This window comes from Ovis canadensis, chromosome 3, assembly GCF_042477335.2.
Source record: "Ovis canadensis isolate MfBH-ARS-UI-01 breed Bighorn chromosome 3, ARS-UI_OviCan_v2, whole genome shotgun sequence".
NCBI lineage: Eukaryota > Metazoa > Chordata > Mammalia > Artiodactyla > Bovidae > Ovis > Ovis canadensis.
Window position 1 is genome coordinate 13,844,588 of NC_091247.1, and position 26,270 is coordinate 13,870,857.

The 26,270-nt window shown below is 42.1% G+C and overlaps 1 protein-coding gene across 4 annotated transcripts in view; it reads left to right on the forward strand.

Annotated features, from left to right (window-relative positions):
• Positions 1-26,270, forward strand: part of TTLL11 (tubulin tyrosine ligase like 11) — a 268,323-nt gene that overhangs the window by 54,752 nt on the left and 187,301 nt on the right. For all 4 annotated transcript variants that reach the window (XM_069582544.1, XM_069582546.1, XM_069582543.1 and 1 more), the window contains exons 2-3: positions 3,821-3,917; positions 11,759-11,892. In XM_069582544.1, the coding sequence (XP_069438645.1) occupies positions 3,821-3,917; positions 11,759-11,892 (231 nt within the window). The remainder of the gene's footprint in view (positions 1-3,820; positions 3,918-11,758; positions 11,893-26,270) is intronic.

The window sequence follows — 26,270 nt, forward strand, 5'->3', positions numbered from 1 at the left end:
GAATTTTCCACAGTGTATTGTGATCCACACAGTCAAAGGCTTTGGCATAGTCAATAAAGCAGAAATAGATGTTTTTCTGGAACTCTCTTGCTTTTTCCATGATCCAGAGGATGTTGGCAATTTGATCTCTGGTTCCTCTGCCTTTTCTAAAACCAGCTTGAACATCAGGAAGTTCACAGTTCACGTATTGCTGAAGCCTGGCTTGGAGAATTTTGAGCATTACTTTACTAGCATGTGAGATGAGTGCAATTGTGCGGTAGTTTGAGCATTCTTTGGCATCGCCTTTCTTTGGGATTGGAATGAAAACTGACCTTTTCCAGTCCTGTGGCCACTGCTGAGTTTTCCAAATTTGCTGGCATATTGAGTGCAGCACATTCACAGCATCATCTTTCAGGATTTGAAGGAGCTCAACTGGAATTCCATCACCTCCACTAGCTTTGTTCGTAGTGATGCTTTCTAAGGCCCACTTGACTTCACATTCCAAGATGTCTGGCTCTAGATTAGTGATCACATCATCATGTTTATCTGGGTCGTGAAGATCTTTTTTGTATAGTTCTTCCGTGTATTCTTGCCACCTCTTCTTAATATCTTCTGCTTCTGTTAGGTCCATACCATTTCTGTCCTTTATTGTGCCCATCTTTGCATGAAACGTTCCCTTGGTATCTCTAATATAAGTAAACCTGAAAATAAAGAAAACGGATCAGTTTCTGGAGAAGACTGATTCCCCCATATCATTCTTTCTTGTTCTCTGTTTTTCTGGCTGAATTCCCATCTGGAGCGTGGGTACTTGCCAAGCCTGCTAATTTTGCCCTGGCTTTTAAGATCCACACGAGAGGGAGTCCAAGGAGGGGCACTCTCCGCTATTGAAGTGGGCACCAGTGGCCTATGTAGGTGGTGCAAGCTTCTTGTCTCGAAGCTTTATTGGTATCCCACATAAACCAAGTTATTCAGCCTCTTTTTCTCCTCTAATTTTCCTACTACAGTATTCCTTTCTAATCTCTCTTATACTTCTAATTAAATAGCTTTTTCCTAGGACACCAACTCCGTCTCCGCTTCGAATTACCCTGGATCCACTGGGGCTGGACCCTGGCACAGTTTGAGTAGTGTTGACATCTTAATAATATGAAGCCTTCTCATCCTTGAACATGGGATATCTTTTCACTTATCTTTGTCTGCCATTTCTTTTGGCAACATTTTGTAATTTTTAGTGTACAAGTCTTTGTCTCCTTGGTTAATACCTAGTTATTTTATTCTTTTTGATGCTGTTGTAAATTGAATTGTTTTCTTAATTTTCTTTTTGGATTGTTCATGTCCAGTATATAGAAAAACAACTGATTTTTTGTGTATTGATTTTGTATCTAGTAACTTTGTTGAGTTCATTTATTGTGTGTGTGTGTATGTAATCTTTAGGATTTTCTATATATAAAATCATATCATCTGCAAACAGATAATTTTACTTCTTCCTTTCCAATTTGGATGTCTCATTTCTTTTTCTTGCCTATTGCTCTGGTTAGAACTTCCAATACTATGTTGAATAGAAAGTGGCAAAAGTGAATCTCCTTGTGTCCTTCCTGATAGCAGAAGAAAAGCCTTCAGTTTCACCATCAAGCATGATGTTAGCTGTTTAAGCGGTTTTTCAAAGGATCTTAAAAAGACATGGGATTATGAGATGCTGGTTTGGTGGTTTAGTTGCTAAGTCATGTCCGACTCTTGCAACCCCATGGACTGTAGCCTGCCAGGCTCCTCTGTACATGAGATTCTCCAGGCAAGATGGAGTGGTTTGCTATTTTCTTCTCCAAGGGATCTTCCAGACCCAGGGATTGAACCCTGGTCTCCTGCACTGCAGGCAAACTCTTTACCAACTGAGCTACCAGGGAAGCCTGAGAGATGAGATGCTGGGACCTACTTAATATTGTGTTTCTCTGTTTTTTTTTTTTTTTTTTTTCAGCACTGAGCAAAGTGCCTGGCACACAGAAGTTATTGAATAAATTGATTTAGAAAAAGGCAGTTTCTCAAAACTGAATGAGCTAAGGGCTCTCTGAATGAAAGGTTGACTTAGAAATCATGAAAGTGTCAAGGATTGAAAGGCGATCCTAAGGGTGATAAGGATTCTTAGGCTATCTACTGACATGGAGCAGGTGTTGATCCCACAGCATGGGCAGCAAAGCCACTTGGATCCTAGTAAATGTTGCTTGGATAATATGCTTTATAGAGGAACCTCCTCATAAAGTTATTTTTCCCTCTTCTATATTAGTACTTAACAGCTGGAAGACAATAACATATGTTGTATCTCCTTATATTTATGACTGCTGAATTAATAACTTCAATCCACTGGATACAAAGAAAATGAGTGAAGTGCTATAAATTATAGATGGAAGTTGTTAATGCTAATAGAGTGTGTAACATATGCCTCACTTTGGCACAGTTTTGAGACAATGTGAATGATATAAAGGGCTTGAGTCTGTTTGCCTTCATTTTAATTTGGAATCATTGGGAAGCATTGACTCACTGCCATTTCATTGGTAAAGCCATGTTCTTTCATTGGAACGTCACCCTCTTAGCTTGGAGTGGATAAAAATCCTGATTAACTCTAGTCTTAGGATGGGAAAATTGGATGCTTTTACTTAATATGCTGATATTTCTCTTCATTTGGACTTCTAACAAGTAGGTTCTAAATATGAACTAACATGTCCTTGCTCTTTTCCCTTAAGGAGGGTCGAGTGACGCATTTGAAAACTACATGGCGTAAATGCAGAGCTTGTTGATAACTGCGAGAGGAAATAAGATGTAGAAAGAGCAGGCCCTTTGGTCTTAGCAAAGGATTTTCTGGTTGCAAGTAATTGAAACCCTCTAGCTTGCACAAAGGGGATGCATTCTAAGGGTATGAGACTGCCTCACAGGATCCAAGGACAGAAGGGACAGTGGGGCTCAGAAGGGCCCGGGCCCAGGGTCTAGAAGCCCTGGGAACTGAGGTCACTCGGTCTGTGTCTCCAGGGCCACATGGCCTCGTCTCTGCTTTTCTCTTTGCACCTGCTTCTTTCTCCTCTCCTAGTAGACTGGCTGCCTTTGCTTCTCTGTGCACATGGCCGAGCACAGCTGCCCGGCTCTGGCATTTGATGACTTTCAGTTCAAGGGCCGGCCGAGGCTGCTGGGCATCTCTGATTTCCATATTCCTGGAAGAGAGAATCTGGTTATCTCATCATGAGTCAGAGGACTATTCCTGGTTTGTTCATTTATTCATTCAAAAAGTCTTTGTTGAATGCCAGGAACAGTTTTAGGCACCCGGGAATACATCCTGCCCTTGGGGACTGTGTATGTGTGTGTGTTGAGAAACAGAGGGAGAGAGAGAGAGGTTGTGAGAACTTGTTTCAGGGGCACCAGTTTGCACATTGCAGTTTTCAGAGAAAGAGAAGTATGGTTTGGAATTCAGATAGACCTGGATTCAGATCCGCCTGTTACCAGCTCTGTGAAGCCTTGGGCATGTTGCTTACCTCTCTCATCCCCGATTTTCTCATCAGTGAAATGGGTATCATCCTTTCTAGAATGGTTATGGGGATTCTAATGAATGAGTGCCTGTAAAATCACTTGTAGAGTGCAAGCCATGCTGAATCAGAACCCTGCCTCTCAGTGGTCATGACCCTGAGAAAGTTACTTAGCCTGACTGAATTTGTTCCCTCCCCTGTAACACAGGGAAGAATGTTAGCAACTTCACCGGCTTGTTACAAGCATTCAGTGACGTGATGTGTGCCAGGGCACGGGGAATCAGTACAGAAGAGACACTCAGGGCAATAGTTAATCACATTTCCCCTCTTTCTTCCAGTTCCCATTTGGCCGACGCTTGCCTTGTGACATCTACTGGCACGGAGTTTCATTTCACGACAATGACATATTCTCCGGTCAAGTGAACAAGTTTCCAGGTATCTACTGTTATTGCTGGCATTTAAAAATGTGTCTAGGGCTGAATCTCAGGGTACACTCTTGGACAAAACATGCGAGTGTTTTGAGATAAAACTGGAGAGCTCTTAATTGGGAATGGCTGCCGCTGTGCTGTGATCTTGGGAGGGAAGATGATCAGGACTTAACCCACCAAAGGCTTAAAGACTGGAAGTTCCAAAATGTGAAGAGATCAGCTCTTCTGGTCTATTTCCAGTGATGGAAGAACATGACTTTCACTTTGGGGTTTTTGATATAATATGGGTGTGTCATGAAGGGACGAGGTTTTCAAAATGAAAAAAACTCACCATAGTTTGTGGAGCATTTCAATGACTCAGTGAATGTGGGCTCTGAATGCCTCTATGTGTGTGGCTTTCCCTAGTAGACCACAAGCTCCTGGGAGGGGCCGTGACTCTCGCACCTCTGTAGAGTCCTGTGGCTCCTGCAACCCTTCCAGACACACCTGAGGTGCTCTGTAACTGCTTTCTCACTGACTGACGGAAACTCAGAGGCAGCCCCAGTTTTATGCCCATCGCAGGGAATGAGACAGCCTGACATTAAAGCAATAAAATGAACCATTTCCCCTACAGAGTTAGTCTAACATTAATAAAAGCTTCATGATGCACTAAAATAAATAAACAGACCATTTAAATTTCTAATTAATTTGCAGGAGACAGAGGTTCTAAAATTCCGGGACTTTGTCCCAGAAATGGGATTCACAGTTGCCATTTCCTTTAAGTGTCATGTTTGGAGGTATTGTTTTAAAGTCGAAATGCAGCATCTCCATACTGGGAACAGGATGTTTGGACAGCCTCTGTCTTTATACCCTGAGGGCATTATCTAGTGAGATGATTATCTAGTGAGACTGCATGGGAGACTTGGTGCCAGATAAGTGCCACAGCCGACGACACTCTGAGACCTCCCCATTCCACTCCCAGCCACCCTATCGTATAACTTCTCCTTTTCCTTTTAATCTCTACCACCTTCTTCTGCCCCGATTACTCTTCATTATTTCCATTGGTTAAGTGAAGAGGAGGGGTTAAGGTGAGTGGGAGTCTGTAAGGAGAAATGAACATTTGGTTAATCAGGGTATGATTTCAGCAAAAGAGATGCCACTCATTTTCAGAAATTTTTACATAAGACACAAACCATATAGAATACGATAACAGATAAATTTTTAAAAGAACAGGGACTTCACTGGCAGTCCAGTGATTTAAGACTTTGCCTTCTAATGCAAGGCATGCAAATTAGATCCCTGGTTGAGGAGCTAAGATTCTCACATGCCTCGCAGCCAAAAAAAAAGAAAACATAAAAACATAAGCAATACTGTAACAAATTCAATAAAGACTTTAAAAATGGTTCATATTAAAAAAAAAAAAAAGAGAGAAAGAACATCACCCTGAATCCCATTCCTCATTGAATGAAACCATGAGGTAAATATATATATTTATTGTTGTTTAGTTGCTAAATCGTGTCTGACTCTTTTCTGTATTTATTTCCTCCCAAACCTTAATCATGTTTGTGTATCATTTTTACATAGTTCCCTGACTATAAGATGTTTGCTCTAGTGTTTCATTTATGCTTATTTTTAAGAGGCGAATCAACTGATCTTTTCCTTTGGCAGTCCATGCCACATCGTTAAGAAAATACCTCTCAGAAAACCCAATTTCCATACATTATACAGTGGCAGGTTATATTATGTCCACTAGGTGGGGGGGGGGGGCGTTCAACTAAGCCAACCGACTATCACAGGCCCCTTGGCTCAGATTCACTTGGAAGGACACAGGACAGGAAGCACAGCTTGCCAGCCAGTCAGTGTCATGCGCTTCTTTTTAGCTGGGTCTTTGCAAGGGTTCCAGAGCTAAGTCTTTGGCTCCTCCAGTGAAAGCTCAGGTGCAAGGAGACACGATCCACGTTGGTGGCCTTGACTCAGAAAGCCTGTGGGAGCCAACAGCCCACGCGGCTCCTCCATAGCGTAGCTTCCAAGGTCCCCGCCAAGGGTCATGCTGTTACAAGATTCATTCCACGCAGGAAAGCCCGGAGCTATGGCTCCTGACAAGGTATTTGTGCGAGATGCCAGTAAATGATCATTTTAACCATATGCTCTGTTGTCTAGTCACAGAGTTAACTTTCCCCCTTTATTGGTTTCCTGGGGAACAGAGCTAGAAAATTAACTCAAGATCAGATAGGTTCTTGGAGGAGGCAGGGTTTTGTCCGAGGACGAGGAGAACTCTTGCACGGTTATAATAGGATAGCTATTATTTTCTCTATCTGGCTGCTCATAAACATGACTTTTGGGGGACTTCCCTGGTGGTCCAGTGGAAGAATCCTTCCAATTTGGGGGATGAAGTTTCGATCCCTGGTTGGGGAACTAAGATCCCACATGCCATGGGGTAATTAAGCCTGTGCAGTCTAGAGCCCATGTTGCACAAGAGAGAAGGCCATGAGCTGCGATAAAGAGGCTACATGCTGCACCTGATGCAGCCAAATAAAATAAATAAATAGATAAATATCTTTTTGAAAAAAAGATGACATTTTAATGCTACTAACAGGACTCACTGTGATGTTGAGAGAGCAAAATTTGGAAGAAAGCAACTCTTTGAATGAGGGCAGAGTTCCCAAGACATGAATCATCAAATGAGCTTCATTGACATTTTGCCCATTTGCTCTTATTTCATCTGATGGCTGAGAGCAGGAAGGAAGGAGTCGCTATAGCTTTTAACACTTGGGATGCAGATAGAAATACAGGAAAAATTACCTTCAGAGGACTAGTTTCATTACAGGTGATATAAGAACATTCATTCTAATGAAGAACGCTCACCCCATCTCACATTCCAAGTGCCAGTGATAGGAACATACAATTATCCTCTTTACTAACACCAGCTAATTAACTTTAATGACAAAGAAGGCTCTGGAACCTCTAGGCAGCAGACTAGTGCTGCCACACCCTCTGCCCTGTGAAAGACAACATCCTGAGCGACGATTCCAGAACTGTTCTCAGGTTGGTGTCCACACTTATCTTCCGTCTCTGATACATCCCTTTATTTCAAAGCTGCATTTCATATGCATCGTGTATTACTTACAGCAAGTTCCAGAGGACGTGCCAGGCAAGGATAAGCACTGCACATGCTGAATAAACTGAAAACTTTTGGATAAACATATGGAAGTAATTTATTTTGTTCATGTCAGCATGTTAGATTTTAGCCACTTTTCTATGGGCAATTTCCTTCAAGATATGTTATTACATCTTAACTGATGAATTAAGACTTTCACTAAAAATAATCCGATTTAGATAGGTCTTTGCTTTAAGAAAGCCCAGAACTGTCATTCTCGACTTTACAAACAACGGGTTTTGTTTTTTCTTTTGCTGAGTTGCTGGCTCTGGAATATATGACAGCATGTTGCAGGTGGCGCTTGAGAGCCCACCATGAGGAGGGGGCTTTGTCAGAGAAGGAGGGGGCCCCAGGGAGGGATCTCTGGGGGCAGCCATCTGCTACTCTCTGGTCTGGGCTAGGGATATAAAGACAAGGAGAAACGCGTTTAAAGAGAGAAGTTAAATACGAGATAAGTGCTATGCCAGAGGAAGCTTGGGGTGCTGTAAGAATAAGGAGCAAGGGCACGTGACCTGACCCAGATTTGCCTGGGGGGAAGGTGGGGCAAGAGATCCTGGAGAAGAGGATTGCAAGTGGGAACTGAGCCTTCAGGGCTGGATAGGCCTGACCCCCACGCTAGACAAGGGTGCAGAGGTGGTGCAGAGGTGTAGAGTGATTTCCACGTTGCTCGTGCAGTGAAGGGCAAGCGGCCCGTGGTCGTTAGAAAGGGTCATGTGTGATGGGACAGTGGGGAGGTGAGAGGCAGGGACCAAGGTCACAGGGAGTCACAGAGAAATTTCTAAGCTAGAAAGTGACACGGGCCGGCGTGCAGTTGGAAAGATATTCCAGAGGGGATGCACTGGAGGTGGGGGTGGCGGAGTGGGGACGTGGAGAGGCTGAGAGAGGAAACAGCTAAGAGGCTACTGTATTTTTCAGAATCTGAAAGTATTGTTTGCTGCTTGATGGTTATAATGTGTTTTTGCCAAGAATTATTGTTATAAACAATACTTTGATTGAGTAGTACTCCCAGCATAGCTCACATTATGTTTTGTTTTTAATTTGGATTAACTAGGTCTGTGTAGACGGGTCAAAGGATCAGACTGTTACACTTCTGTGTAGCTCCAGTGGGCTGAGAGGCCCCCACCTCCTGCCTCCACTGCCTCAGGCTGTGAGACTGCAGTGAGGCAGACAGCAAAACCCAGGCTCAGAAGCAATGGCAGGAGGCAAGCTTTTGGGTGAGAAGCTCTAGCCTGAGTGAGGGGTATTTCCCACCTGGTAGGGGAACGGCCACAATAAGGACATCTAAGAACAGATCTTCCTGAGAAGCCCAGGTAGACAGTCAGCCTCAGGAGAACCTGTTAGGAGAACCTGTTAGTCAAGCCACAGGAGGGCTCCAGCCCTTGCAGCGGAGGCTTAGGGGCAACATGGGAGGAGAAACATGGGAGATATTGGGCAAAGGCATCGCTGAGGCAGCCACTTAGGCACCAGGAGCCAAGAACTGGTGACCAACATTTGAGGACAAGCAATGGCACCTCAGAGAAATAGCTAAAATCTTCCTTATCTGGCCCTCCCTGGTGGTACAGTGGTTAAGAATCCGCCTGCCAATGCAGGGGACACAGGTTCTTATCCCTGGTCCGGGAAGATCCCACATGCACCACAGCTCCTGAAGCCCGTGCACCTAGAACCCATGCTCCACAAGAGAAGTCACTGTAATGAGAAGCCCAGGGCCACAACCAAAAGTAGCCCCCACTTGCCACAACTAGAGAAAGCCCGTGAGCAGCAACAAAGACCCAGCACAACCAAAATGAATGAATAAGTAAATTAATTAATTAAAAAATATCCTCCTTATCTAGCTGGAGTACAAAGGAAGGGTCCCAGTGTTAGCAAAGGGGAGCTGGTGGTGGGACCCAGAGCTTCTACCTTAGGTCAGAATGGGTCCCAGAGCCTCAGGCAGGGGTCACAGGTAGGGGTCAGGTATCACAGCAGCCTAGAGAAGGGAGGCAGAGTCTGCAGCCAGGAGGGTCTGGCAATGACCTGCCTCTGTACATGTTTACTCTGGGAATGTACGCTCTGGCCCTGCTAGAAACCCAGCTACTCTTGTCAGCATCTTCCTGGGCGATGGCACAGCCCACATCTGACTCTGAGCTGTGGCCCCAGGCAGGGCTAGCTAGCAGCTTCCTCCTGGGGCCTAGTAGGGGCTCAAAGATACTGTCCCGAAGCACTAGGTGGGAACGCAGCTTAGACAAAGGTGTCAGTGGTAAGTGGATTGAGGGAGGTCTGCACTGCTGCCTTCTGGAGACAGGCGTTCAGGCAGGCTTAGGGGTGAGCTGTCTAGCCTGCTGGTCAGAAGCATCTGCGAAGAGTAGCCATGGCCTGTCGGGATGGCTTCTTATGTTGGCTGTTGTTTGCAGAGAACTACCTGGAGACAGATCCAAGTGTAAACTCAGAAAACGGGTCTGTTAGCTGGCGTGGGGGATAAGCGATCCACATGGCAGAAGGAGCCATCGCGGATTTCAGATGAGTGTTTGTTCAATTTGCTGGACACCGATTTCCATAGAACTTTCTGGAGCGTTTGAACCACACTCCTGTACTCACAGCATTCCTATTTGTGTTGTGCGAGTCCTTCCACAGGCCAAGGGATTTCTGCAAGCAAACGTTCCCTGCCATCACAGGGCCATTAAAATGGGGAAACCCACCCCAGCACTATTTGGCCCATCATGTATTTGCTGTAAGATGCTATATTATAGGGAGCTTCCCAGATGGGGAACCCACCTGCCAGTGCAGGAGACGTTAAGAGACATGGGTTTGATCCCTGGGTCGGGAAGATCTGGTGGATCAGGGCACGGCAACCCACTCCAGTACTCTTGCCTGGAGAATCCCATGGACTGAGGAGCCTGGAGGGCTACAGTCCACAGGGTCGCAAAGAGTCAGTCACAACTGAAATGACTTAGCACATATGCAGACTGTATTACAGTCTGTTATGAAGGCTTTTAGTTTAATACTGAAACTAAAACTTGAAATTCAACTAAGCAGTCTCCAAAGAAGTTGGAATTTTGTGTGCTTTGTGTTCAGCTCCCATGTTTGTAACTCAAAACTTCTAATTTTGTGGGGGAATAAAAGGAAATAGCTCTAATTTTCTGAACTCATACCGATTTCTTAGAAGTTCCGAAAGTGTCCTCAGTGTTTTCTCTAATATCAAAGAATCCATGTTAAGGCACAGTTTATTAGTACCTGTGCTGCTAAGTCACTTCAGTCGTGTCTGACTCTGTGCGACCCCATAGACGGCAGCCCATCAGGCTCCTCCATCCCTGGGATTCTCCAGGCAAGAATACTGGAGTGGGTTGCCATTTCCTTCTCCAATGCATGAAAGTAAAAGGTGAAAAGGAAGTCGCTCAGTCGTGTCCGACTCTTAGCGACCCCATGGACTGCAGCCCACCAGGCTCCTCCATCCATGGGAGTTTCCAGGCAAGAGTACTGGAGTGGGTTGCCAGTGCCTTCTCCGATTAGTACCTGTAAAGCTCCTTTATTTCTTACTTAATCCTTCCCTATCTCCTTCTAAACAAGAAGTAAGAACCTGACATCTTCAAGCTGTGATCTTTTAGATTTTTATTGCTCTTTATAATATGCTGGGGAAAGCAAGAAGTAGATTATTAAAGCCTTCATCTCAAACATTCACCCTTGGCTTCTTGAACATGGGAGTTTAGAGAAACCTCATGCATTCTGACTTTGCCCATTGGAATGTGGTAATTTGGACAGGCCAAGCTGACGTGGAACTTTGTACTTTCTAGTAAAAATTACTTTGCTGGCAAATTTCAAGTCATTAATGGAGTTGTGTAGCCTCTTTTGGGGTGAAGGCCATTTTTAGTGTCCTTTATTTATTTATTCTTTTTGAGCAGTGATATTTGCCTTAGGAAGTAAGCATGCTAAAGTTTAATTTTTACCTGTTTGCCTAAAATTTGCTAAGATATATACAAAGTTCCTTTTCTTGTCAGCATTTCTAAAGATGTTACAAGGAAAAAAATCTACCAATCCTTTAAAATGTTTTATAAGTGAGACTTTTCTATTCCCTCTGGGCAAATTAATGAGATCTGATCAATGTCAGTGTCAGTACTTAAATAACTGAAGAACTCCTACGGTTTCCATTTTTTCCCCTTAAATTATACTGTAATATCCTCTCTACTTCCTGTCCTGATTTCAAGGAGACAGATTTTCTGCTGAAAGGTGTATATATTTTTCTGCTTTATGCCTTTAATACTCATGAAAGATTAAAACAAAGCAACTTAATTAAGCTTCTCATAATGTAGCCAGAGTCCACTAGATAATATTCTCCAGGGTATAAGATGGAAAGAATCCCAGAGGTGTGTGTGGTGGACCAAAATTAAAGAGGATATTAAGTTTTAAGTGCAAGATATAAATTCTTCTCTTTATTCATTATCTAGGGGGCTGACAAAGAATGGAATAATAAACTAGGTGGAAACTCATTCTTTCAAATTGATGCTTCATTTTTACAAGGAGAAGAGAAAGATCTGGCTATTCCCTCAAGTTTTTCATTAATTTGGCAGGTCTTTCCAAACCATGAATCACCGCTGCGGAGAACTACTCATACCTTTTTTAAAAATCCCTTCTGAAAAAGTGAATGTGTCGGGTGGGTGGTTTTAAAAGTCCCCAGTAATGGCTGTTTTATAGCTAGTGGCCCACTGTTGTTGAAACCCCACAACTTCTCTTCTCCCCAGGCATGACGGAGATGGTGCGGAAAATTACACTGAGCAGAGCCGTGAGAATCATGCAGAATCTCTTTCCAGAGGAGTACAACTTCTACCCTCGCTCATGGATTCTGCCTGACGAGTTCCAGCTCTTTGTGGCTCAGGTAGGTAGTACCCCATCCCCATGACGTGTAAATTCTATGACAGCTGCAACTGGATCCTGGGTCACGTGTGCTGGGAACTGGGGCAAGGGGTCCCTAGGAAGCTGAGACTGGCCCGGGGGGTGTCTTAACAGGACATAGCAGATATTGCAGTGATCAGGGCGGCTTGCAGAGTTGAACAGATAGGATGACAGGTAAACTGAAGAAGTGGGTCCTGACACCAGGAGACAGGCCTGAGGATGGTTATCAGGAGCTAAATCATGGAGTCAGGGCATTTGAAGAGCCAGGAAGACATAGGGGAAGCAGGTGGCTGAGCCCACAAGCGGACTGGGGCTGTTTGGGTGAATCCCAAAGATGTGGTCTCCCCGGCGTCTCGTGGTGTGAAACATGGGAGGTCAGGCTTTGTTTCAAGGCCAGTGAGTAGGTCTGACCAATGAAGGGGGGGCGGGGGGTGGAAACCCTTTAAGTGTCTTGCTTTAAACTTGTTCCAGCATCAATTTTCCTGTGACCCATTCCATATCCAAACACTTAAAAAAAAACAACTTGAAATGGTAATTTTGAAAAAGCAACTTTCTCTGAAATGGTGGTTACATGGGTTTGTAGACATTTCTTAAAATTCTTCAAATTATTAACTTAAAATGGGAGCAATTGTTGTATGCAAATTACAGTTAATTAAAAAAATAAATTTTGGCTGGTCCCTATCCTTACCCCTCAATTTCCCACTTCTGTTGATCTGCTCAGACAATTGTCACTATGTGGAATACCTTTCTGTCCCATTTCTACAACTCATTATTTAAGTATTCTGCAAGGCTGAGTTTAAATGAGATACCAACTATGTCTTCAAAACCAGATAAGTGAGAGGAGCATTGCTATCATCCCCAGAAGTCCCTCTGTGCCTTTTTTCTATCAATCCCCACAACCCCTAGTCCAGGTAACTGCTGATCTGCATTCTCATTATAGATTAATATTGCCTGTTCAAGAAATTTACATAAATGGGATCATACAGTATGTACTCTTTTTTTTTTTCTTTGAGAATTATGGTTTTGAGATTCATCCATGTTTGTTGTGTCAGTAGTTAGTATTTTTTATTGCTGAATAGTGTTACATGATGAATATACTCCAACTTATTTATCCATTCACCAATGGATGTTCATCTGGGTTTTTTCCAGTTTGGAGATATTATAAATAAAGCTGCCATGACTAATCATGTACAGGTCATTTTGTGAATCTATGTTTTCATTTCCCTTGGGTAAAACCTAAGAGTGGAATTACGGGATCATATGGTATGTGTGTGTTTAACTTTGTGAGAAATTGCAAAATTGTTTTCCAAAGTGGCTGGACCATTCTCCACTCTCTTCAGCAGTGCGTGAATTCCATTTTTTCTGTGTCATTGCCAGTACTTGGTATAGTTAGTCTTTTGAATTTTATACACTCGGGTATAATTGTATAATTATATTAATACAATTGTATAATTGTATCTCATTATGGTTTTAATTTACACCTCCCCAATGACTAGATATTGAGCATCTTTGCACTGTGCTTTTGGGCCATGTGAATATCTTCCTTTGTTAGGTGTGTATTCAAACTTCTGCTCATTTTTTTAGCATTTTATTTTAAAGTTGTAGGTTCTTTCTATACAACTCTTTTGTATATGTATTGTAATGTGTATTAATATATTGTGAATATTTTCTCACACTTGGCTCTTCAGTCTTAACCTTGATTTTTCACTTTTTAATTCTGTCTTTGGAAGAGCAAATATTTTTAATTTTTAAAATTTATTTATTTTTAATTGGGGGATAATTACTTTACAATATTGTATTGGTTTCCGCCAAACATCAACACGAATCAACCATAGGTATACATATGTCCAGGCTTCCCAGGTGGCTCAGTGGTAAAGAATCCACCTGCCAGTGCACGAGATGCAGGAGTTGTGGGTTCAGTCCCTGGGTGGAGAAGATCCCCTGGAGGAGGAAATGGCAACCCACTCCAGTATCGTTGCCTGGAGAGTCGCATGGACTGAGGAGCCTGGCAGGCTGCAGTCCATGCGGTCACGAGTCAGGCATGACTGAGCATGTGTGCAGCTGCACATGTCCCCTCCCTCGTGAACCTCCCTCCCACCCCACTCCATTCCGTCCCTCTAGGTTGTCACAGAGCACCGGATTTGAGCTCCTTGTTTTTAATTTTTATAGCATTGAATGTATCAGTTCTTTTCTTTTATAGTTTGTGCTTCTTGCATGATGCCTAAGACACTCTTGCCTAACTAAAGGTTGTGAAAATTTTATGTTTTGTTTTTTCTAGAAGCTTTATACTTTTAGTTTTACATTTATGCCTGTGACCCATTTCAAGTTAGTTTTTGTGTACAGCATGAGATAAAAATCGGTTTACTTTTCCCATATGTATATTCAGTTGCTTCATCATTCTCTGCTGAAAGGATTTTCATTTTCCACATTGAATTACCTTGGCATCTTTGTAATGTTATGACCTTCTCAATACAGTCTGTCAGCAGACACAGGATGTCAAGATGCCTTAATGCTGGTGATGTTAATTTTGATCACTTAGTTAAGGTAGTATCTACTAAGTTTCTCTCCTGTACAGATGTGATTTTTCCTTTGTAATCATTAAGCATCTTGTGGGGAGATATTTTGAGTCTGTGCACATAGCTTATTTGTCTCATACTTTAAAAAAAAAAACAGCCCTAATTAAGGTACAGTTAAACTGAAAATATTTAAAGTGTGCAGTTTGATATGTTTTGATATATGTAAAAATGTGTAAAACCATCATCACAACCAAGATAATAAACATATCCATCACTCCAAACTGTTTTGTCATGTTCCATTGTAATCCTTTCATTCTTCTCCTCCCTGCCTTCTACCTCCCATCGCCAGGCAACCGTGGATGTAATTTCAGTCAAGATTAGCTTGTACTTTCTAGAATTTTCTATAAATGGAATCATACAGAGATACTTTTCTGTATGTGTTTTGGGGGTGGGAGAGTCTGGCTTTTTTTTACTCAACCTAATTATTTTGAGATTCATCCTGTTGTAGTTTCATCAATAATTAATTCCTTATTAGTGAAAGTGAAAGTGTTAGGCCCTCAGTCATGTCTCACTCTTGTAACCCCATGAATGGTAGCCCACCAGGCTCCTCTGTCCATGGAATTCTCCAGGCAAGAATACTGAAGTGGGTAGCCATTCCCTTCTCCTGGAGATCTTCCTGACTCAGGGATCAAACCTGCAATGCAGGCAGATTCTTTACCATCTGAGCCACCAGGGAAGCGCTCTTGTTAGTAAAGAGTATTCTATTAAATGTATTTACCACAGTTTGTTTATACCTTCAATTGCTGCTGAATATTTTTATTGATTCCATGTTTTGGATGTTACAGAATGTTACAAATAAATGTACTATGAACATTCCTGTATAAGTGTTTGTGTAGATATATGTTTTAATTTCTTTTGAATAAAAGGTTAGAAATAGAATGTCTGGATCACAGAATAGGTGTCCACTTAATTTTAAAGAAATTACCAATTGTTTTCCAAAAAAGGTTGTGCCATTTTGTATTCCCAACGCAACATATGATAATTCTAATTCTTCTACATCCTTGCAAACACTTGGTAATAGTCAGTCTTTTTAATTTCAGCCATCCTGACAGGTGTGCAGTGGTTTCTCATTAGTTTTAATTTGTATTTCCCTAATTATTAAGGATTCTGTGCATCTGTTCATGTGCTTATTTGTCATCCAAATGTATACTTTGATGAAATATCTATTCACATCTTTCACTCATTTTAAGAACTGAGTTATTTTTACTATTGAATTTTGAAAGTGCTTTGTATATTTTGAACATATGTATTTATCAGCTATACCAATTACAAATATTTTCTCTCAGTTTGTACCTTGTCTTTTCATCCTTTTAATAGAATCTTTTGAAGAGCAAGTTCTAAAATCTGATGAATCAGTTGATTGACTTTTTCCTTTATGGATCATACTTTTGGTGTCGTGTAGCAGGACTCTTTACCTAACCCAAGTTCACAAGATATACTCTTACGTTTGTGTCTACAAGTTTGTAGTTTTAAGTCTAGGTCTGTGATTTGTTTTGAGTTAGTTTTTTAACATGATGTGAGATATAGATTCACTTTTTTTTTAACACGATATCCAATAGCTTCAGAAACATTTGATGAGAATGCTAACCTTTCCCCCCATTGCTTTTGCACTTACATTGAAAATAGTTGCTCAAGTATGTGTGGGTATATTTCTGAATTCTCTATTCTATTCTGTCAATATGCATGTCAATCTTTAAGCCAATACCTCACTGTCAAACAAAGATGTTGCTAAAAACAAAAAATAAAACTACAGACCAATATTCCTCATGAATATAGATTCGGACATACCAAATGAAATTTCAACAAGTCAAAGTCAGTCATATATAAAAAGGATAATATGTCACGACGAAGTAGAATTTGCCTTAGGAATACATGCTTTGTTTAACATTTTAAAATCAATTTCTTTAACAGACATAGGCTATTCATATTATCTACTCTTGAATAAGCATTGACAGTTTGTATCTTTCAAGGAATTTGTCCTTTTTTTTTTGTTTTCACTTTTATTGTCATAAAGTCATCATAATATTACCTTTTATCCTTTTACTATCTGCAGAAGTTTTACTGATGTCACTTCTAATTGCTAACATTTGTAATCTATGTTCTTTCTTTTTCCTCATCAGTGTGGGTAGAAATTTATCAGTTTTATTTACTTCCTTTGTTAGCTTTGTAGTTTTAATTCTTTTCGTTTTTTTTTTTTTTGGTGGTTCCTTTAGGATTTATGGTATGTATCTTTAACTTATGACAATCTATTTTTTAAATGCTACTATGTCATTTAACTTATAGTATGAGAATATTATAATACTATACTCCCATCTTTCCATTCCTGGCTTTTATGCTTTAATGTCATACATTTTACTTTTATACATGTATTATAGACCCAACAATACATTATTATTATTTTTGTTTAAACAATCCATTGTATTTTAAAGAGATTTAAATAAAAACAAGAAAAAATCATATATGTACTCATATGGTTACCATTTCCAGTGGTTTTTATTCCTTTATGTTTAGTTCAGTTCAATTCAGTCGCTCAGTCATGTCCAACTCTTTGTGACCCCATGGACTGCAGCACGCCAGGCCTCCCTGTCCATTGCCAACTCCTGGAGTTTACTCAGATTCATGTCCATTGAGTCAGTGATGCTATCCAACCATCTCATCCTCTGTCATCCCCTTCTCCTCTTGCCTTCAATTTTTCCCAGCATCAGGGTCTGTTCAAATGAGTCAATTCTTGGCATCAGGTGGCCAAAGTACTGGAGTTTGTAGATTCACATTTCTGTTTGCATAATTTTTCTTTAGTCTAAAGAGTTTCCCTTAGTACTTTTTGTGTTAAGGAATCTTTTGGTGATGAATCCTTACAATGTTTGTGTTTGTTAAAGTTTATTTTGCTTTTGACTTTGAAAGAAATTTTCTCTAGGTAGAGAATTCTTGGTTGACATTTTTTTCTTTCAGTGCTTTTAATATATTACTCCTCTGTCTTCTTGCTTGTATTGCTTCTGACAAGAAATCTTTTTTCATTTTTATCTTTGATCTTCTTTATATAATGTGTCCTTTTTCTCCTGTTTTCATTGGTTTTTCTCTGCATTATGACTCATATTTCCTTGCTTCTTTTTGTGCCTGATAACTTTTAGCTGGATGCCAGACGTGGTGAATCTTACCTTATTGGGATGTTGAATATTTTTGTATTCTCATAAATATTCTTGAACTTTGTTGTGGGATCCAATTAAGTTACATGGAAATAGGTTTGGAGTCTTGTTTTCAAAGTTTGCTAGGTAGGACTGGAGTAGTGCTCCATCTCAGGCTAGTTATCCCTCTCCACTGAGGCAAGAATCCTATGTGGACTCTACTCAGTACTCTGTGCATCATGGCGTTTTCCAGTCTGGTTGGTAAAAACAGACACTACTGCAGGTTCTGTGTGGTTCCAGGCACTGTTGCCTCAAATCCTCTTTCCTCGGCCTCAGGTGGTCTCCACTCTTGCATGCACTGATCTGTACTCAGCTAAATATACAAGGGAGACTCTCGGTGGACCCCCAGGTCTCGGTGGATCTCTCTTTGTGCAGAAGTCTCTCCAGTACTCTTCCCTAAGAACTCTGGCTGCCCTAATTTCCCTGACTCATAGTTTCATTTCCTCAACTCAGATTGTCCACTGGAGTTCTCTCTGTCTGTGCTACAGCTCAGAATCTCTCACAAGATAATAAACAGAGACAATCACATCGTTTGATGCCCGTCTCTCAGACATCACTGTTCTTTGTTGCTTGGTGTCCCAGTGCCTTGAAAGTCATTGTTTAATGTATTTTCTCCATTTTTGGGGTTGTTTCAGGTGGGAGAAGCTAAAGGTACTTAGAAGAGGATCGTTCTCTAATATAAAGGAGGATTTCTTTGTCTTCTAAAATAGCACAGATTTAGAATCTGCTGATTCAGGGTCTGGCACAGGCAGAGTAAGACTATAACTACCGCCCCCCGCTCCTCCATTGCTGTTTACTGGAAAGCCCTGGCCCCGTGGTCACTTACTCCTTACACGGTCCCAGGCAAGTCCCTCCTCTTTTCAGTCCCATTTCTCCATCTGCTGCTGTGTGGGGAAGTGCCTCTATAACTTCAGAATGATGATGGCATTCAATGAATATTTGATGATGAAATGCTTTTTTTGGTTGCAAACATGATAAAACTCCTAACATTCTTATTTTAATATCTCATTTGTTTTAACACAAAGCAAATGTATTCATATTAAGAATTCAAATAAGATAAGATATATAAATTAAAAGTGGGAAAATGTCCCTACCCTCAGAAATTACTGGACATGTAGTGTGTAACCTTCCAGCTTTTCCTGTGTATAAATATACACTGTAACATGCACAGCCTTGTTTCTTTAACACATGGGATTATTCTCTTCTCTAGCCCGCCTTTGCCCCACTGGATATGTTTGAAGCATCTTCCCATGTCACTACCACATAGTATTCCATTGTACGAATACACCCTATCTTTTAAAAGCATTCCCCTGTTGATGAATGTGATGTAGTTCTCATATTTTTTTGGTTCAACCTGAGGGAAACACCCTCCTACAGGTTTTTTTATACACCTGCACCAGCATTTTCTTCAAATAGAAATCTCAAAATGGTATTGCTGTGTTAAAGGGTATGTACACTTACATTTGGGGCTTCCCAAGTGGCTCGATGGTCAAGGACCTGCCTACTAATGCAGGAGACCTATGTTCAATCCCTTGGTCAGGAAGATCCCCTGGAGGAGGGCATGGCAACCCACTTAGTATTCTTGCCTGGAGAATCCCATGGACAAAGGAGCCTGGCAGGCTACAATCTATAGGGTCACCGAGAGTCGGACACGACTGAAGTGACTTAGCACGCATGCACGCACACTTAAATTTATGACACGTAGGGTCAAACGTGAGGCTTCATTAACTGCACACTTAATTGTGAGGGTACACGGTGTCTTCCCAGTGCCTAGGAAGTGAGTCCTGAGAGGTGTGAGTGTGTATGGGGGGTTGCTGTGGAATTCCTGCCAACAACAGGAAGAGGTATGAGTAGTTGTAAAGCCTTCTAAAACCTGGAAATCTGTGGGTATTTTATTTTTCACACTAATTAGGATTAAATTAACTTTGTTCAAGAGAGGGGGGAGATCCACACCTCCCCCTGCCCAGCCCCACCCTGCAATCCGTTTGCAAAACCGGTACCCAAATACCATCAGCAGGCGGCACTAGGCAGAAGAAAGTAGGATTCTCAGTGGAAATTTTTGGGAAGTCTAGAGGAGGATGCTGGCTTTCTTTCCAATTTGCGCAGATGGCCAATAAAAAAAAAAATCCTTGGAGTTTATTTTGCATATGGTCTTCCATCTGGGTATTTGAGAAAAGTACAGTTTTGTTATCACAACAGCATTTATTATGGCAAAGGAGTTTGCATTTCGTCACAGAAGAATTTTTCAGCAAATCAAGCCCCCAAACCTGTCCAATCATGTTTTGCAGTTTCTTGGAGGGAGCCAGAGAATATAGGGTCCTTCCATTTTCCTCTCTGGCTCCATCCTCAGTTAGCTTTTATTGATTCAGCTCCTTGAGGCTGAATCAAATGCATTCTTTGCAAAAAAAATCCCCCAGAGAACAGTGTTCTCCGCTGGGTTTAGGAACTCTGAAAATGTGGAGTTGTAAGTGGGTCAGAGTCAAGGCGGAAAGAAAACCTGCAATGTGGAGCTGATATTACTTGTCCTGATTCCACGCTTATCAAAGAACCTGCTGGTGAGCTGATGACTTGAATCGTTTCCCTTCATACACACGAGATGCTGATATGGCTGACTTTGGGCGACCTGATGGTTTGCCCAGAGGATGAAGCTTGAACTCCTGCACCTGCCGTGTAGAGCCCCTCCCACCTCTGCAGCCTTAGCTCGCACCATTTCTGGCCTCTTCCTGGTCTCCTTCCATATTCGGCTTTAAAACAAAAATGACTTATTTATTTTTGGCTCCGCTGGGTCTTTGTTGCTGCACGCAGGCTTTCTCTAGATGCGGCGAGCAGGGGCTGCTCTCTAGCTGTGGTGTGTGGGCTTCGCATTGAGGCGGCTTCTCCTGTTGCAGGGCTCCGGCTGTAGGACAGGCTGGCTTAAGTAGTTGTGCACCGGCTTAATTGCCCTGCAGCATGTGGGTCTTCCTGGATCAGGTGTGGGACCTGTGTTTCCTGCATTGGCAGGCAGATTCTTAACCACTGGACCATCAGGGAAGTCCCATATTCAACTTTCATAGGCCCTTAGCAGCACCGTAGCCTCTGCTTCCTCTGTTCTCCCTGCGCCTGGAACACTTGCTCCCACCTCCAAGGCTGCCTTCTTTCACCTCACATGTTTTGCTAATTCTTCAGACCTCTGCTCATCTTTTACCTTCTCTATAAAGCCTACTCTGTGCCCCCCACAGCTGTGGGTATACTTTTGTTTTCCTCCTTTTTACGGTCCTTACGCCTGTCACACTGCTTAGTGATCACCCGTCTAATTATCTTTCTCTCCTGCTCTAAGGACCGCAAGAGCAGTGAGTAACTGGATTCATCTTATTTACCTTTGTGTGCCTGTTGCCTATCCCAGGGCCTGCACACAGCTGGAACTCAAGTATATTTGCTAAATTGAACTGCAGATTAATGTGCAGACACTCTGGTTTAAAAGTTTCGTCTCTCGTGACTTTAGTCATCAAAAGTTAGCTTCTCTGCCACCAAGGGTATCAGCATGACCCAGCCTGTCAGCTTCACAGCTTCGCAGGCCTGACTTGAGCCGTGAAGAACTCACCAAAGTGATGCCAGCCAGTGAGGGCGTCGGGTGGTCAGTGATGCCCCTGTGATGTCCCAACCCCCACCCACATCCAGAGGTCTCATGCATCCTCAGCAATCTTGAGAGCTGACACAGAGGCCAGAATGCCTTCTGCTGGTGCAGCACGGCATCCTGGGAGGCTGAAGCAGTGGCCCAGGGTCGTGTGTAACTAGTGAAAGATGAGAGATGGAAGCCAGGGGACTCCAGCTGTCAGAAGAAGGCAGATGATTCAGGGCTGCTGGCAGAGACTCTGTAGGAGCCTTGTCTTCACCTCCCCGTCTGCTTCAAGTTTTATTTTCTTTGTTGCCCAGAATAGAACTTCACCTCCTGCTTAGATCTGTCCTGCTGTTCTTGTGCCCCCTCACTCAACAGCTCAATTTGTTTATTGGAGAAATGGTATCATCCGAAACTCAAGATGCTGCTCCTATCTGGACCTACATCCTTAGGTCGTGCTTGCCACAAAGTCCTTGTGAATAGCCCAGGAGAAAACTGGCATCTGTGCAGGGCTTTGCTGTTTGCCAAGTGCCTTTTATAGACTTGACCTTTTTTCCTCCTCACTCAATTTGGGGAGGTATCACTACCTCCGATTTGCAGATGAGAAAATAGAGATTCAGAATGGAAGGTACTTGCTCATGGTTGTACCATGACTCTATAACTGTTAGTCCTCTCAGATCTCTGACTTGGTTTCGTTCAAACATTTTCTGAGACCAGCTGGGCATGCTGGGGATACAAAACAAGTTAGATGTATCCTCGCCTTTGTGATTTCTGATATAGAAGGGTGATCACTCATTCATTCATTCAGGCATTTTCTGGGGTCCAGATCTCATTTTCTTTCCACTGCATCATGTTCTTATTCATCATTTTATTTATGAGGGAGCTGAAAATCAGAGGGCTAAGTAACTTGCTCAGAGTCACATGGCCTACAGGTATGTGTAGCCATGACTGAGACCTATGTCTTCTGACTGTCCCAATTTCCTTTAATGAACAAATATATGCTGATTCTCGTTTGTGGGTCCAGCACTGGTGGACTGGAGAGTCAAAGCTGAAAGTTGAGGGTCTCTGTTTAAAAGGGAGGGTTCTGCTTAACAGAGGAGATAGATGGTCCAAGCTGATAAAGACTGTGATGGAATTAAGTGCAAGGTGTTACGGAAACCAGAGTAGCATGTAGTGGGAAAGATGGGGACATGGAGGGCATCAGGAAATGCTTCTATGTGATCCCTTAATGTGGGATGAAATGCTGGACCAGAGTCAGGACACCTGGGCTCAATTCCTGGCTCCTCTCTTTATTTCCTTCCCCCCTCCAGCTTTATTGAGATGTAATTGACATAGAACATTGTGTAAGTTTAAGATGTATGACACGATGATTTGGTCCACATATATATTGTGAAATGATGGCCACAATAAGGTTAGTTAGCATATCCATCACCTCCCATAATTGCAGTTTTTTTTGTGGTGAAAATATTTAACATCTACTCTCCTAGCAATTTTCGGGTATATAAATAGTTAATATAGTCACCACTCTGTACATTCGCTCCCCAGAACTTACTCATCTTATAACTGGAAGTTTGCACCTTTTGACCAACATCTGCCCATTTTCCTTATCCCCCAGCCCCGGGCAACCATTATTTTACTCTCTATTTCTGTAAATTTGACTTTTTAAAATACTCCACATTTAAGTGACATCATCCAATATTTGTCTTTCACACTATCTAAATGAGATAACACAATATTTGTATTATCTCACTTAGCATAATGCCCTCAAGGTCCATCCAGGTTGTTGCAAATAGAAGGATTTCCTTCTTTTTCGTGGCTGAACAATATTCCTCTATGTGTTTGGGGTGTGTGTGTATACGTACAAAACTCTAACAAGGATACATAGCTATACCTATATATCAGATTTTCTTTATCTGTTCACTCAATGAGTGACATTTAAGGCTGTTTTCATGTGTTGGTTACTGTGAATAGTGTTATAGTGAGCATGGTGATGCATGCAACCTTTTGAGATACTGATTCTAGTTCATTCAGATATATACTCAGGAGTCGGATAGCTGAATCATATGATAGTTCTTTTTTTAAATTTTTTGAGGAACCTCTATACTATTTTCCGTAGTGACTATCAACTTGCATTATCACCCAGAGGTGTGAGGTGGCCTCTCATTGTGGTTTCGATTTGTATTTTCTTGATGATTAGCTGAGCAGCTTCTCATATTCCTCTTGGCCACATGTATATCATTTGTTTGGAAAAATGTCTGTTCAAGTCCTCTGTCCATTTTAAAATTGGATTATTTGGGTTTTTTGTATTTGTTTGTTCTGCTATTGAGTTCTATGAGTTCCTTATATAATTTGGATATTCATCACTCATCTGATATATGGTATGCAAATGTTTTCTCCCATTTCCTAGGCTGCCTTTTCATTTTATTATTATTATTATTATTATTTTTCTTTTTTGCTGTGCAGAAGCTTTTTAGTTTGCTATATTTCCACTTGTTGATTTTTGCTTCTGTTACTTGTGCTTTTGGTGTCATATCCTGGTGCCACCCCTTAACTGGTTCTGGGAATCTGGCCAAATCATCTGTCTCCTCATCCCCGAGGCTTCTGTGCTTCCTCTGCAAGAGGAGATGGTTGTACAGCATCTCTGGGTCCCTTCCAGTTTGAATCTTCTTTGATTCAGTGAGTATGGCTTTTCTGGACATTCATGAAACTCCCCACTGGAGTTAACATTCTGCACAAATTTTTGCTGCCTGGGTTTCAGTCGGCCTTATGTAGTCAATCATCTTCTTGCTAAAGCTGGCTCATTGTAGCCTGGGGTGTGAAGTGCAGCTGATGAAGGTGGACCTACAGTTGCTTCTGGACCTGCCCTTCAAGGCTGGCTGGGCCCCGCCCCTGGCCCTCTGGGCAGTGACAGTCCCCTTATCTGCACCCACCCCCTCTGAGGAGAGTGACTGATGCCATGTCTGCACCTTCCTTCCAGAGTTGTCCTGTGGTCTGGGCAAATATTGGCTAAGCCAAGACATCCTTCCTGTTGGTTCCCTCCAATGCCCATTCAGAAGGATTCACACCCGCCCAGGCTCTCGCCCCTCGTGGGTATTTCTTTGGCTGGGGATTCCCTTCTTAAGCTCGTCTACTTGACAAATTCTTACTGAGTTTCCCTGTGTCAGAGGTGATGTCAACAAACCTATGAAGACTTTTTCTGCTAAATCCCTTCCCCCTCCCTGCCCCCTCCCCTGCCGCCCTGACCCAGGGACCGTTCCTCTGAGCCTCAATTCTACCTCAGTGATGGGACCCCAAACTCAGCGTTTTCTTTCAGTGTTCCTGGTTGAGAATGAGGCAAAGGTTTGGGGTCAGTATAGAACCAGGTTAAAACTCTTCTTTCATCACTTTCTCTGTATGTACCTTGGGTAAGTCAGTCCCTCTGAGCCTCGGTTTCCTTGCCTCGGTAGGCCAGAGGAATGCTATGAGAACCTTGTACCCCTCGGTGAATGGATCTCGACTTATCTGCTGCCCTGTTAGACTAGGGACCCCGGGGAGCTGGAACCTGGTTACGTTCATCTCCATCTCCCCAAAATCCAGCACAAAGAGGACCTGCAGGCATTTGAAATGAAGGAATGCTGAAAAAGATTTCTCAGTCTTCGGACAGAAATTTAAGCTGGAACCAGGAATGCTTAGTTAGATAAAGCATTCTGGGTGTTTCTGGCTTATGGGAACTGTGGAAATGGACTTATTTTAATTTTTAATGAAAAATCTAGTCTTGAGACTAATTATCTCATTATTCAATGATAGATCATTTAGGAGAGGAAAAGAGCTAAGATTTCTCTTTGACAGAATGGCATCCCAGCTTGGCTTAACTTCCTTTTTCCCTTTAGCTTCTCCACCACCCCTCCCCTTCCCAAGACAGCCCTGCGCATTAATACTGTTTAAGAGTAGAAGCTCTATTGCTTAATTTTCTAAACTTCAATCGGGCCCCCAGTGCATGTAGCGTTTTAAATCACAGCTGTTATAATCTTGCTGCTTTGCAATACTGATCCGTTATGTGGAGTTTTGCAATGCATATGATCATTAGCGCGCCGTTGCCTTAATGTGTTTCCCCCCGCCCCCCTTTAATGGCAAGCTTTACAGAAAAAAATAAAAGTGAAAGAGGTAAACATTTTTCTGGGAGTCTATTTTAAAGGTCAAGAAAACCCTGCTTCCCAAAGCGAGTAAAAGGTCATCTCTCACCCTTCAATTTCTGTCCTTTCATTTCTTTCTGCAAAAGTTCTGGGTGATGTCCCCTTCATCACTTGAGTCGAGATGTCTAATTTTCTACAAGAAGATGGTGGAGTCAGTCTTGACTTCAGAGCCTGTTTCAAAGGGAAATTATGAAAATTGCTCTTGCCTGTACTTTCTTTCCTCATCTCCAAAGAAATGAAAAAAAAAAAAAACCTCCCTCCTGCTCTTTCGCTCCACTTCCTTTTTGTATAATTGCTTCTTGGAGGAGTCCTGATGAAAGGAGAGGCAAAGGAGAGATTCGCATTTAGAAAGGGGCTGTAATCGAATTCTCTGGCCTCGTTAATAAAACCACTCTCTTGTCCTTTCCTGTCACCCAAACATGCCCCCCTGCTTCCCCCTCCTTCTGAAATTACCCCCCTACACTTTCTAGAAGCATCAGAAGAGTAAGATACAAGCATTTCTTTGGCTGAGATGGATCTAACTAACAACACTGTTTCTCTATCCTCTTGGACCTAATGGCACCTTTCTATTTTTGTTTAATGTCTTATTTTGATGAATTTCAGGCTTACTGGAAAATTGTAAGAATGATACAAAGAATTTTCATACATCCTTCACTCGACCCCAAATGTTAACGTTTTTCCACATTTACGTTCCCTTTCTCTCCCTCTCCTCTTTGAGAAGAAGTTGCATATCATGTCCCTTTATCCCTAAACTCTTCTACGTGACTTTCCTCCATAAAAGAGTGTTTTCTTACATGACCACAGTGTAATTATCAACATTGTGAAATGAGTATTAA